Source organism: Protopterus annectens, chromosome 16.part0 (genome assembly GCF_019279795.1).
Source record: "Protopterus annectens isolate FY-2018-M chromosome 16.part0, PAN1.0, whole genome shotgun sequence".
In the NCBI taxonomy this organism is placed as follows: domain Eukaryota; kingdom Metazoa; phylum Chordata; order Ceratodontiformes; family Protopteridae; genus Protopterus; species Protopterus annectens.
In genome coordinates this window covers 385,865,127-385,879,998 of record NC_056750.1, presented here as the reverse complement: position 1 = coordinate 385,879,998, position 14,872 = coordinate 385,865,127, and the positions used below count along the sequence as shown (strand labels likewise).

Below are 14,872 nucleotides of genomic sequence, written 5' to 3'. Positions count from 1 at the left end.
GACATAGGGAGGCCTATAATTTCCTGCTAGTGCTGTGGTTCCTGTGCAGAACTATAACAATACTAGTGTCCTTACTAGGCAGGATAACTGAGAGAAGATATTAACCTTGTTTCCCTGGCTGAAACACTTTCTTTGTAGAACAAAGTTATGACTGCTGCTAGGTTTTAAGATATTTATTGCAGCAGCCTCCTAGCATTGCGAGCCTTTCAGTGGGGTGGCCTGGGTTAGGGTGAAGGAAGACTGACATTAAGTTCCTAGGGAGGAAGAAGGAAAGTACAGATACTGGTTAAGAGTTGTGTCCAGATCTCTTGAACTGTTAATACTTGCAACTTAGTACACAACAGTATTTAAGAAAATAGCACAGAGCCCAAGAATTAGACATAGGCAGCAAAGACCCTTATCATGTGGAACAAACTTCACTTCAGTATGTATTGATAGATTTGGGAGCATGTATACACTTCATTGGCCTTTGCCCTTAGGCCCTTGAATTTCATGGCACATTTTACCAGGTTGCAGAGGGATCTGATTAAAGAACTGTAAGATACTCTGTCAAGAGAAGTAGCTGAAGAAGTCCGAGACAGTGACTTCTCAATTCACCACCCTTGAATCAATCTCCAGCTCGTCCATGAGGCTAATTGCTCATGCTGCTGAAGGGGTAACAAGAACTGCAGGTTCAGGTGGAGCCATCAGGAGACATGCCTGGATCTGCTTAATGTGAGTTTGCAGAGACATTTAAGTCTTCATATGTCAATGCACCATTTTACGGAACATCCCTAACTGGTCCCAAAGTGAGAGAATCTAGCCAGATGTGATAAAGATGGAAAGACACTTTCTGCCATAGGGATATGCTTTTCCACTCCCCAGTGGCCTTATTCCAGGAATCGGCAGAGTGGGAGGCTATGGTTCAAAAAGTCCAAAGTGCCTTTCCAAGGCTCACGTGGCAATGACTTCTGTGGCAGAGGGAGAAGTAATAATGGAAGACGCTGAGGAAGAGGCAGAGGTGGACCGCACAATTGGGGTTCCAGAGATTCATTCTCATGGAACTCTTTTCATTGTTCCTAAAAAGAGGCCCAATTACCATCCTTTGGAGGCAGTCAGGGAGCAATTATCCTTGCAACAACATGCCTGACTAAGTATAACAAGGTGCACCTTTGGGAGCAGAGGATTATAACCAGAGGATACTGTATCCCCTTTTTAGTGCAACCAAAGGCTGCAACCAAAATCCCGAACATTATACACAGTCACAGGGAAGCAGCAGTCTTAGAAATTCAAAAACTGCTTGACAAAAGAGTCATCCAAACAGTCACACCAGACCAGATAGGATCCGGAATTTACTCAGGGTTCTTTTTAATGCCAAAGTAGACAAGGGACTGGAAAATTGGCATGCTGAACAAATCAGTTTGGCAGACCAAATTTTGGATGGCCACGGTTCAGTATATTCTTTCCTTTTTGGAAAAAGATGATTGGATGTGATCTATAGATCTTCAGGATGCATATTACCTTATAAAGATGGACAAATGGTCCATAAAATATCTATACTTCTGGCTGGGAACTAGTCACTATCAACTCTGCCATTTGGTCTCACCACAGCCCCCAGGGTGTTCACCATATGCAGGGAAGTAGTTGCATGTGTTCCCATAGTTAGATGACTAGCTCCTTACCACTCCCACCAGGCATGTTCTCGAGGAGGCTTGAGACTGCACTCTCCATCTCTGCTCCAGTTTAGGCATTACCGTAAACTGTGAAAAGTCAAAGTTGGAGCCATGTCAACAATTAGAGTTCATCGGAGCAAGTCTAAACATGATCACGAGTGTCAGATCCCTGCCCATAGAAAGACTACAAAGGATAAAAATCTGAAGTCAGCCAGATTGTGTGCAATAGCAAAGTACCAGCAAGGCTGCCCCTTCAAGCCTTAGGGTTGATGGCAGCTTCAATCATACTAGTTCCATTAGTGAGTTATCACATGTGAATCCTTCATTGTTTTTTAGTGTCACAGTGGTCCATGTTAGACCAGCCAATGTCTCCCATGATCACCATTACCAACCAATGCAAATAGGATTTATAATGGTGGCATCACTCCAATGAGATCTTGATGCTCCAAGCCATAGTAACCATGGATGCATTCTGGATGAGGTGGGGGGTGGGGGGTCATTATCAAAGGAAAAACAGTCCAAGGCACTCAGTCCCATTTGGAGGTCAATCTGCATAGGTGCATAGATTACTACTAGGCCCTTGTGGACCATTTTAAGCCATTGTCATTTACCCCATGTGAGAATCAAACCCTGTACCTTATGTTTATAAGGTAAAAACTTTAACCATTGTGCCAACCGTCCCTCCCTATTAGTGTTCCAGAGATGAGGGCAGTGCTTTCAGCATTGCAATCATTCCACCCAGACCTTCCCTTTGGAATGATTGCAATTCAAAGAGACAACTTGGCAGTAGTCTGATACATCATCAAAGAAGGGGGGAGCCGGGTCCTATCCCCTTTGTCAAGAAGCCATCAGAGTTTGGCAAGGAGCAATTTCATCTGACCACTTTCTCATTGCAGTGCACATCCCAGGGAGCTCCAGTGTGATTGCGGATAGATTGAGCAGATATATTTTAATGCCTCATGAGTGGTCTCTCAATCCATCTATGGCAGAAAAAATATATTTTCCAATGGGGCCAGCCTTGCTGTGACCTATTTGTATCCCCTCTGAACAGCAGGTGCAGCAGCTACTTCACCCTGACCCCCCTCTCGGGGGGGGGGGGGTCACCGAGAGATGCGCTTCTACATGATTGGTCCCCCAGTCTACTCTATGCATTTACCCCAATTCCCATTATATCCCAATTTCTATAGAAAGCCATCAGATCATAGAAAAGGATAATCCTCATTGCCCTGTTCTGGCCTTGACTGATCTGGTTTACTTTTCTTTGGCCTCAACTAATTCAGAAACATATGAGTCTGGATACATCTCCGGACCTACTGTCCCACCCAGATGGATTGGTTCACCTGAATCTATAGAACCTCAAGCTCTCTGCATGGCTTCTCCAATTCCCATGATCACCAGGCAGTCCTAACTTTGTTCACCAGCTCAAAGAATTATTCTGGCTAGTCTCAAACCCTTCAACAAGAAAATTGTACCTCAGCAAATGGCAGAACATTTCTACATGGATGTCTACGTTTAATACTGATCCATATTTGGCTCCAGTCAATAAGGTTCTAGAGTTCTTGATGTCAATTTTTGAAGCAGAAGCCTCAGCATCTGCCATTCAAGTGCATCTGGCTACAATCTCCAATTTTCACTTGAGTCTGAATGGCTCGTCCTTAATGTCCCATAAGCTTTGCAAAGCCTTTTTGAAGGGATCTGCGATGCTCAGACCTCCATATAAAGAACCATCTGCACCTTGGGATTTAAATTGAGTTCTCCAATCCCTAGTTTATCCTACCTTTGAATCTTTGGATAAATGTGATCTAAAATGTTTGTCTTGGAAAACCTTGTTTCTGGTAGCCATCAGCCAGGAGAATTTCAGAGATTCAAGCTTTATTCTGTAAACCTCCTTATATAATTTTTCCTAAAGACATGGTTTCATTGAAAACTAACCCTTCCTTTCTACCTAAAGTAGTTTCTGAAACCAGTCTGAATCAGACTAATTGCCATCCTTCTTTTCAATTTTTTCTAACAAAGGCGGTTATTACCTTCATTTACTGGATGTACATAGACAACTCCATTTCTATTTGCACAGTGTAAAATAATTCAGAAGCAATTATTTGTTTCCTTTTCTTCACTGGAAAAAGGGAAATCAGTTTCCAAAGTTACTATGGATAACTGTCTAAAAGACTCTATAGCAGGGATTTACCGCTACAAAGGCCTGTTAAGGCACACCCCACCAGAGCAATAGTCACATCTGCAGTTTTCCATTAAAGGGTCTGCTTAGATGATATTTGCCCAGCGGCTATTTGGGCTTCTCCACATACCTTTATTACTCATTACAAATTGGATCTGGTCTCTTGAGGAAGAGCTTCCTTTGGCTTGATGGTCCTCAGGAGTATTCTTTTGTGAGACTTCCCAAAATTCAGGTTGTTGGGGATTCTGTCCCACTGTCAAGGACTATGTGAAGATTGACAACATCAGATAAAGACGTTATGTCTTACCATAACGTTCCATCTCTGTTGTTGTTTTTCACATATCCTTGACATACCCACCCTCCTCCTCCCATCCCATAATTTTTATAGTGGATTTCCTCTGTGATATGGGTCCTCTTCAATGGATTCAGATAAGGTCTCTCTCCTCTCCTTCTTTACATATGGTTATCTATTACTGGTTTATGCAGACTCTATCTGAGGTATTTTGGCGAGGAGCATTATGGGTACTGCTGAGCCTGAGAGTTTTTGGGAGGCTCGAGCTGGAATAATGGCTGAAATGGTTCCCAAGTTTGGAAATTAACCCACTGTCAAGGATATGTGAAGATCTACAACACATATGGATCATTACGGGAAGACATAACTTTTTTTTTTTTTTTTTTTATGAAAGTGAACCAAAAATATGAGGCATAAATCTGGATATTCTGCTAAAATCTGTACAGTTGTGAGGTATGTTTGGGGTAAATTTGGCCTCCTAGGCCAAGGACAGCCACAAGACATTCTTTAGTCTGCAACCTCAAAGGCGATACACAATTGTGTGCAGAGCTCATTGTAAATGGAGCCACCTATACTGAGCCAGAAGATATAGCAAAACTACTGGCCGATAAATTCAGCTCCAACTTTACCCCTCTCTCTCTCTCTCCCTCAACCTTCCATAAGGAAATACCATGAAATGTAACTCCCTCTGCTTTCACTAGGGAACAGGTCCTTAATGCTCTATCTAAGGCCAAGAATACTGCATCATTGGACCCAGACAATATCCCAGCATGCTTTCTAAATAGAATGAAGCATGATATCCCAGATCCTCTGGAATTGTTTTTAACTCTAGCTTCCAAACAGGCTTTAGTTCCTCTTGAATGAGAACAGCAGTCATCCCCCTGCACAAAGATGAGCTATCTACAGACCCTGAAACCTACAGACCAATAAGCCTTATTAGTCTTTTATGCAAAGCCATGGAAATAATTATCCTGGGAATTATCAATAATGTTATAGTAAACCTGCAGACACTGGAACCAACCATGATTGGTTTCATCAAGGGTAGATCATGACTACTCAACCTGGTGGACTTCTTTGAGAAGGTCGCCAAAGGAATGGATGAAGGCAAGATGCTTCACACTGTCTACCTTGACCTGGCCAAGGCATTTGAAATAGTACTCCACTTGGGCATTGTTGACAAACTCAAGAGATTAGGTACAAACCCATATGTCACCCGGTGGATAGCCAAAGAATTGGGAAGTCCACCTCTACAATGAGGCCAGTCATAAGAGGAATCCCTCAAGGATTGGTCCTTGCACCACTCCTTTTTGGCATTTACTTGGAAATCAAGGCCAATGTCAGTGGTCTCTGGCTGACTAAATTTGCAGATGGTTGCAAATTACAAGCTGTTATTGAATCCCACACTGACACAAATGTTCTCCAGAAAGGGCTGGCACAGATAAACAACTGGTGTCAGAGCCATGGATTAAAACGAGATGCCAAGAAATGTATAGTACCTTCAGGAAGTCATCCACCCATGGTAACTACCATATTGACAACATACCCCTTAGAGTTGACTCAATAGTAAGGGACTTAGGGGCACACATAGAAGGTAATCTAGCCTTTGGCCATCACTTGTCTACAATAGTGAGGAAATCATTCTATGTTGCACAATTTGTAAACAAAGATAGGGCATCTAGGTCCAAGTAAGTCATTGTTCTGCTGTATTTGTCATTCATCAGACCTATTATTGAGTACCCTGTCCCCATTGATATGTACCTACAGGTGTATCCAGCAACTGGAATGTCCACACAGGTTCCTCACTAAGACTAAGGAGTAAGTAAAATATCCTATGCAGACTGCCTCAAGGCCCTATTCTTGTATTCTGTTTCCTACAGCCTGTTGAAGGGAGATATATGCCTGACATATAGGGCATTGTCAGACCCCACTTGGATGGTGGCCCTGCATATCTACAAAACACACAGCACCAGAATTACCCAGTCTAAAGACTTAAGTCTTGCGTGTGATTTAAATAGGATCTGCTGGAGAGACAGATATGTATCCCAGAGACTAACCCATCTCTGGAACAGGATGCCCATCCATGTGAAGCAGAGTTCCTCCCTAACCCAATTCAATTGTAACTTGGACAGTTGTATGGGGAACAAGAAATTCATCCCTGGTTTGGCACCTATGTTTCTAATGGACACAAGAAAACTGTAAATGTTTCATCTCCCAAGCCCCTGCTTACAGTTAACAAGGGCACCAGAACTTGTCAGAATTTTGTGATGCATGGCTAGGCTTAATAAGGCCCTTCTGGTCATTAGCCTAGTAAACCTATGACCCTATAAGATAGCCGCACACATGCATGCTTACATTTATTTTGCATTTATCTATTTTCAGAGCTTTAGAAAAAAGAAAGCTGTGAAGCTTTGATACCTTAACCTATATATATGAGACACTTCTGTTTCTCCATAGTGGTTATGATATGTGTAAGGTGATCTGAAGCTTTGAAAACTCTCCAGTGGTCATATCCTTAGTATAGTAAAAACCTATACAGCTTAGGCTACTTTAACAGTGATCTACTGAAACATCTGTTATATAAGCTTACTTCCACAGCTGTACATACCACCTCTTGACCATTTCTGCCTACTCCCTTTCAGCTTGTGTGTTCCATAGCATTCTTATTAATTGTTCTGATTGCTTCTTTGCACCATACCTATTCCAATTGCCCACTGCTGTCTTCTACCACTTGTAAGTCTTGTCACGTGTTTGTCTCATCTTTGAGTAGCCATACTGGCCTTCACTTTTCGCCTTTTTTTTCCCTCTTCCTCATGCCCATGCTTGTAGCCCTTGGTGTACTGCATCACTGACGCATACCTTGCTTACTCTTTGTCCCCAATCCTTACCTTATCTGTGACCCTCTTCTCCAGCTTATTATATTGCCCTAGAATCCTTCACCATTAGCTTTGTATTCTTATCAACCCCCCCCCCCCACACACACACACATTACAAACCATATATTTGGTTTAATAACTGTTGGCAAATGCAGTCTTTCACCTAGACATATCTTACCCCTCCCTCCACATTGGTTAGAATGGCATATGGAATTCTGTTCTCTAGTTCAATCCTTCATCACATGGCTGAACCCTCACAATCTTAAGTCTTCAGTCAACTTCTGCAACCCTTCTGCCTTGGAACTTGGAGACTCTGAAGACTGTACTTGTCAGTTTCAGCTGTTCAAGGTCTAAAACCCTCTTCCTCCTTCCTCATTTTTCCCTTCACTTCTCCTTTATCTCACCATCTTTCCTTGATGTGTCTGCGAGCTAATGCACTGCATCCCACTTACTAGATCGACGGGGCACTCACCCTAGATTCTGGCCCTGTAACCTTCCTTGATTTCTTCATGGAATGGTGTTCCTGCTCCTCTCTGACCTTCCATTTGATACTGCCCTGTAAGTGGATTGCTACTCCATCCCTTCCCTCCTTTCTTTGACTTTCCCAAGCAGCCGACACTCTTCCCTAAGCAGCCTACACTCAGGCACCTCCATGTTGCTAGCTCAGGTTTCTATGATACCAGCAATGTTCTCATTCCTTTCTTACATCAGTGCCAGCTAGTAGCTCCCCTATCTTCTTACCTAGACTCATGCACTACACAGTATTACTACACTGCCATACTTGAGTCATTTTTATTTGTTCCTCTCCTATGCCCTGTGGCTTTTTCTTTCTTTCATTCATTCTGCTGTCTAACTGCAAAAATCTCCATCATCTTCAGCTGAGATACCACATCCCTTTTCAGCTAAGTTCAAGTATACAGTCATTGAGATCTCCTTTCCAATCCAGCTCTGAGCTTGATTGCCCCCTTCTGTGCTTTGAAGGAGCCTGACCTTCGTAGAGAGCTGGTCTCTACCCACTCTCCCCATTCTTCTACTTAACTGAGGAATGAAGTCAGTAAATAATGGGGGTTGAGTGTGTTTCAGCAGATAAGGGTTTGCATTGTATGCTGTGGAGCTGTTTGTAGTAGCGCTCACAGCATCCACTTCTTTTTTTTTTTTTTGGTAAATGCATTGTATTATTCTGCTCACCGGAGTAGTTTCCTGGAGATGAATAATTTGAGTTTTACATCTTAATTTTTCTGTTTGGTGGCACTGAGAAAATAAGGAATCTGACAAAACCTGTTCCTGTGAAGAACACACAATTTACAAAAACAATCAGCATGGAAGTTTTAGGAATAGTGATTAGCGTCTGTGATACAATTTGTTTAAACTGGTCCAGCATTTAGCATTAATGGACTGCATATAAATGTCAGTATTATGTGGATGGAATAACAATCTTCTTTTTAACAGAACATTGTATACTCTGATTTGTTCATATACATGCTGCTTTAATCAGCTTTTTTTTCTGGTGATTGTTGTACACCATCCAATAACACTTTTGAAGTGTTTTCCTTTGTCCAGTATGTGACCGAAACTTCACTTCCCGTGTAATGCATGTACAGATTGTATTATACTGTGTAAATTAGTGCTGATTTGAACGTAACTGATTTGCCTGGTGGCAGGGTTTTAAGCTAGACCCCTTACCTAGTTAACAAATGAGCACTGAACTGCTTTAATATACATGTCAACAAAGCTTGGAATCTTATGTTTCTGTGCTTAAGCATATTTGTTGTCAGTATAAGCAACTAGGGCATATGCCTTAACCACTAAAACAGATTTTTCGTACATAGTACTGTTCTCTCAGTAAAAGTATAGATTCTGGTCTCCCAGCCAAGCAAACTCCAAATAGTGGCACTATACAAGCATTTAAAGCACCCTTTTATATCTCTTTCCATTCCAAAACAAGCATACAGAACATGCTTTCGCACAGAAAGTTATTTTTCTAAATACCTACCTGTTGATATTCACCCTGTAAAATAGTTTGCTCCCCTTTTTAGTCAGCACTGCTCCTGATAGCTAGTAGAACATGCTATCTGTTCTGGACACACAAACAAATGCATGTGCACACTCACAAACATGATTCTCATTCCACTGAATTTCTAATGTCGTCTCCCATTAAGTTTCCAAAGCATAAAAGTAAATCCCCTGTTTGGTGGCCACTCATATTTATATGTTGGCCAAGATTTTTTATTTGTTTTAGTGTAGAACATCTTTCCTTACAAATAATGGTTTCTGGGGTAAACTGGCATTTTAAAGAGCTCTGACATAACCTTTCTGATATGTTTATACTGTTCTCTTAGGCCACACATTTGTGTTCTGAAGCAGATCTTACCTGTGCTAAACTAGAGCTTCATTAAATGCATCTCCAGCTTGACAGCTTTCCTACACTAATGTCGAATGGAATGCATGTGTAAAAATTACAAAGTATCAGACATAGGGATACCATGCATACATGCAGTCTTGCAGTTACGGATGTTATTTTGGCCGTAGGCTTTCATCACTGAAATATATTCAGAAGAGCACAAGAATATAAAATAACCTGCTTTCCAGAATTATTTTTGTTTTCAGCCAGACATGATTTTATACTCTCTATATTAACATATCATTTTGGGAAGAAACTAGATATTTTACTACTGTTTGCTTGACTTACAAATTCAAAAGAATGCATGCAATTTGTGATGGACAAACACACAAAAATAATTCTGTTTTATTTTGCAGATGTACTCACTCACCCTTTTTAGATATGAGCCACAGTGTTTGTACTACACAAATTATTTTTTGAAGTTTCTTAGCTTAATACATTTTGGTCAGGGGTAAAAATGTCACTACTCCTGTTGACATGTGAAACTGTATTAAGGTTTTAAAATTTGTCATGAGGCAGGGTCACAACCAGACTTCACTACACATTTAACAGGAAGACAGTGAAGTAACACATTTATATAGGGACATTCTAGGCAAGTGATCAAGGAGACCATAAGCTGCCTGTTCATATATACCTTTGCAAAGTCATTGCCCTCCCAAATCGAGCAGTTCAGTACATTACCCTGGTGTAAACGTGTGTCTACTCAACCTTTACGCATCTACATTACATTATGTAAATATTCATACTCTTCATTCACACATTTTCATCTTAATACCACATTTTTTTACATGCAATCCTTCTGACTTTAGCCAGAGCCTGTTAAGAAGAATGGGTTTCCTTTTTTGCATAGGTAGTAAACCAGTGATTGTTCATCACCTACTTGGAGAGGAGAGGCTAGTAATTCTTCCAGTGACTGCATCCTGCTGTTTTTTGGTAAAATCTGAGATTTTCCACAAGAACATTCCATCATATGTGGCGATTTCAGCAGAATGGACCTGCTCATGCAATTCCTTGATCACGGTCTCCTTTGTGGTGAGATTCCGTTGCAGCTGCTTAACCTACATGCATAGAAGGATATAAAGACCCTGATTTAGTCTGAACTTATACATCATAGGCTAGCATGTTGTGGTTGTCAGACACTGTATTTGTAATACCCTTTCCAGAAACAAATACTATTAAATTCTAGTTCATAGTTAGCTGTAAGACATGATAGTGGTCTATTATTTGGGGACTTAACAAAGCTTCTTGGTGCTCTTATGAGAGGTAGTATGCTGACTTACTCTCACGAGAAGTATTTAAATGCCCCATAAGCCACACTCTTGAATATCTTGTAATTTCAATTTGCAATTACACTTAATTGTAAGTTGTACTTCTGAACAGGATTTACTACAGTCATGAAAAATATGAGTTATGAGGCTACAGAACTGCATAACCCTTTACATAATAAATTGCAAATCTTTAGTCAAAGCATGCATTTCAAATAATCTATTTATTGTCATCCACTTGCAGTACACAAGACATATGGTATATCACCATCTTAAAACTTAAATGTTCATGTGTGTTATTTATTTTTATAGTACAAAATCAGTCTATACTTGTTTGCTGTGTATTACTGGCAATGACATGCTCACTAATGTGTGGTAATACAGGCTACACATTGGCTGGGTTTCAGAAAACAGTAAAACAATGCAGCAGCCTTAGCACTGAAGTTTTCCCATCTTGCTAAACTTTTTTGATACATAGATTTGTCTATTGCATGAGGTTTTTGCCTCATGAGGCATCAGACCATAGGGCAGTCTTTCTGACAGAGCTGCATGCTAATCTAACAGCTCAGGGGAGTGGCTAATGCTAATTGGCTATGTGTTCTCCTCAGGAAGTATGTTGGGCTCTCAATTTGTTTGAGTGAGAGATTCAGAGAATTGCTTAAATGAGTAAAATTTTACTCTAGGAGGAAAAAGTAACTGGTGTAAAAACACATGATCACCCATTCACTCCTATGGGAGTTCTTGTGGTGCAGGCAAGATATGGGGAGGGGCGTGTGTTAGTGTGTGTATGTAAGGTTATAAAAGAAGGTGTGTGTGTGTGTGTGTGTGTGTGTGTGTGTGTGTGTTCACACTAAACGGTGGGTTATTATGAAGAGAACTGGAAACCTCAATGTGTGTTGTGTGGGAGCATGTGTGTGGATTAATAGTTGAGTTTTCCCGTGACCATAGTTAACTTTTGGGGGTAGGGGAGCTTTTTTGTTCATAAGTAGATGTGGATGTGTGTGGGGATGTCTAGGAGCATGTTTCTGACAGTGTTGGTGAATGCCTTTGCTAACATGATGCATAGAGCGCTAGGGAGAATCTGAACACGGTCAGATCTGACAGCATTATTGTGCATTTCAGACATGCTGATGAACCAGTAATGAAGTCTTTCTCTTTGTAGTCGGTTGAACGGAAATTGTTTCTAGTAATGTTTATTCTTTTATGTATTACATGAAAAGCAGACCTGTTCTGGAAAACTTATATTCCATTTTACTGTAAAGGGGATGATGTACTGCAGTAACATGGTAAATATGAAATGTTTCCATAGTGAGGTAGTACCTTATAGCCATTGTATTAATAAACATATGAAGGTTAAATATTGTTTTGGAAACATCTAAACCCATAAGGTAAATCACCACACAAATCAATATTTTGGTCATAGGAGACACTATTGTGAGATGCACAGATTTTCCACTCACCAGACTGAGTAAAGAGAGTGTCACGGTCAGTTGCCTATTGAGCCAGAATCTGCCAGATCATGCATGCACTCGTGTCAATGGACCACAGGTCCTAGTATAAGTCAAGGTGGGTATAAACTAAATAAGATGACCTTCCCTGGACTACACGAAGAGATGTACATGATGATGTGTCCCAGGTTGGTATAAGCTTACCATTAAGCAACATTCTACTTTCTCCAGTGATGATGCCATAATATGAAAAGAATATAATTGACTTCAATAATTGGCTTAGTTTTGGGTATCATTTGATGGGGATACAATATTTGACCATGCTGCTCTGCTAGAGATAGCCTGAACATGACCTTTCTAAGTTTTTGAATATTGGGTAAAACCTTGTCCACTCTCACAATGCCTTTTTTAGGCATTGCCAGTGTGATAAACATTCTGACATAGCAAAACCAATTCTTGAAAATCTAAAGGTGTTACTACTCAATGCCAGGAATCTAAACAAAAAACTCCACTCCCTTCAAGCTCTCATCATTCTGGTGAATGTGAATGTGGATGTCTGTGCATCTACTAAGACATGTTTTAAAAGCATCAAGAGCAACCCGGCAGTGCAGATCTATAAATCCCTTATATACATTTAGAATCACTATTGCACACAAAGGGGAAAAAGGTACAGATGTTTCAAATTTCATCCAAAACACACCTCAGGGCTGTTCAGAGAAGCTGAAACACATCACACTATGTCCAAATTATCATGGGCAAAGTCTCATTCCTTATCCTTGAAAGTCCCTGTCTATCACTCAAGAAACTCATAACACATAATCTGATGTTGTCAGCCTTCATCTATTCTTGACTTCTGGATTATGGTTCCAATCCTCTGAACTGATTTGGCTGTTGTATAGTTCGTATCAGCCAAAAATCTCTTGAGCTAATAGTCTACCCGCAATGCCCCTGTCTACATTACCGCAGGTATCATTTGCTGCTCTTACAGCAAGATGCATCAGCCAATTCCTCTCTCATAGCCAAGTAAACATTTATTGTTTTCTTGTAATCTCTCTCATTAGCTTTCTATCTTATTTCTATAGTTTTCACACTTTAATCTACCCTCTAGACAGTGAGTGTGTTTCCCTTCCTTTTGCCATTGGTATTGCTAACTACCATTATTGGTAGTTCCCTTGCCCCCTCTCTCTCTTACTGTTGGGTAATCTCTCTACCATTGCTGGTAGTGTCTCCCCTTGTGGTATGTGTGGTTTTGTTTTGCTTCCTCTTTTTTCTTATTCATTTTCTACCTCTCCTAGCCCCTTTTTTTTTTTTTTTACAGCGATGGGAGATAAATCTAAAGTTACCACAACTGGTTTCAAACAGTGTAAAGAGTGCAGCAGGAAAATGCCAAACTCTAATAGACATGAATGTTGCATGTACTATTTGAATACATCCCATTTGAATATTGAGTGCCTTATCTTCCAGGGTTTCAGTATTAGAGCCCTGGTAGAGCATAGAAACAAGCTCATCCTCAAAGGGCTTCTTAAAGCCCCTTTCAAAGAAGCCTTGTCCAAGGCCCACCAATCTGCTCTGGCCTCTGATACTAAAACTTCTCATTCGGTGCCAACATCTCCTTAGGCACCAACACAAAAGAAGCATTCCTCTTCAGGTTCCTCTTTGGAACAGAAATCTAAGGTTCTGAAGCTTTAGGAATGGAGCAACACTTCAGCATCGAACCTCTTACCGGTGCCTTCAACACCAACCACGACTTCATACAGGCTACGGTATCAATTACTACTGCTTTGGCTATGGTTCCGACAGTGGCACCAATTCCCACTGCTGCTGCTGATATCTACTATGGCCCCACAGACTGTGCCTAAGACAGATGATCCAATTCAACCCAGGACTAATTATTCTTCATCTATTGACCTTTGTTTGAGGCAACTCCCCAGTCCCTTTTTAGAGAGACCTGAGTCCCCGTCTGGCTTGTCCATTTGCTCCATCAGGAGTCTTTCGGATGTTGATGTAGTGAGGTTGGTGTATCAGATTCTGATAGCTTAGGTGTCTTCTGCCATTATCTCAGACCCCTCTCCCTCCTGATGCAATGGGTTTCTCCCCTATGACCTGTTTTTATTCTCCTCCTCTGACCTCCTCTCAGGCTTTAGAGCAGTTGACTCTAATCACACAGGTTCCAATGACCTCAGCACCATAAACTTTTTTGCCTTTGGTACCAGGTATGGCTCTTGACTTCTTTGGTACCTTCAAGACCGGGTTTTCGCTGTCGGGTCCAAGGCATTCGAGTTGGCTCCAGTTTTTTCTTTGCAGCCTATCTTACCTTTTTGGACTGCACCAACAGAGAACCTGTCCTTTGTTCTGGCTTGTCAGGTAGGTCTCTTGGGGCGGGGTGTGACCCCGGTTCCAAATTTGTCTCAGTTCTGGGCTCTCATTCCTCTGCAGGAGGGCCTGCTTTTCAAGATATTGAAAGAGATTTTTCCACAGCCTCATCTCAGGTGGCTACTGTGTTACTGGAGTCTTACCTCTTGACCCCTGGTTTAGTGGAGCTGCCACCAATCTCCACCCCCAGACAGTGAGCTCCAAGGTTGCAAAAGTTACATGCCAAGGGTCTACCCTGTTCCAAATCCTCTTCAGATGCTCCCACTGGAGAGCCTCCTAAGAATAAATTGTGCAAGAGGAAACACCTTGATTCTCCTAAAGGATCTGTCACAGAGGACACTGATTTCGATGAGGGGGAGGGTTCCCCCAGGTCACTTCTGGAAGATGTCTCC

At 41.3% G+C, this 14,872-nt stretch overlaps 1 protein-coding gene across 1 annotated transcript in view; it reads right to left on the bottom strand.

Annotated features, from left to right (window-relative positions):
- The window catches only part of LOC122790310 (TNF receptor-associated factor 1-like), a 661,767-nt gene that overhangs the window by 120,081 nt on the left and 526,814 nt on the right, over nt 1-14,872 (bottom strand). Inside the window, exon 8 of the mRNA XM_044057827.1 lies at nt 10,275-10,452. Within this exon, the coding sequence (XP_043913762.1) occupies nt 10,275-10,452 (178 nt within the window). The remainder of the gene's footprint in view (nt 1-10,274; nt 10,453-14,872) is intronic.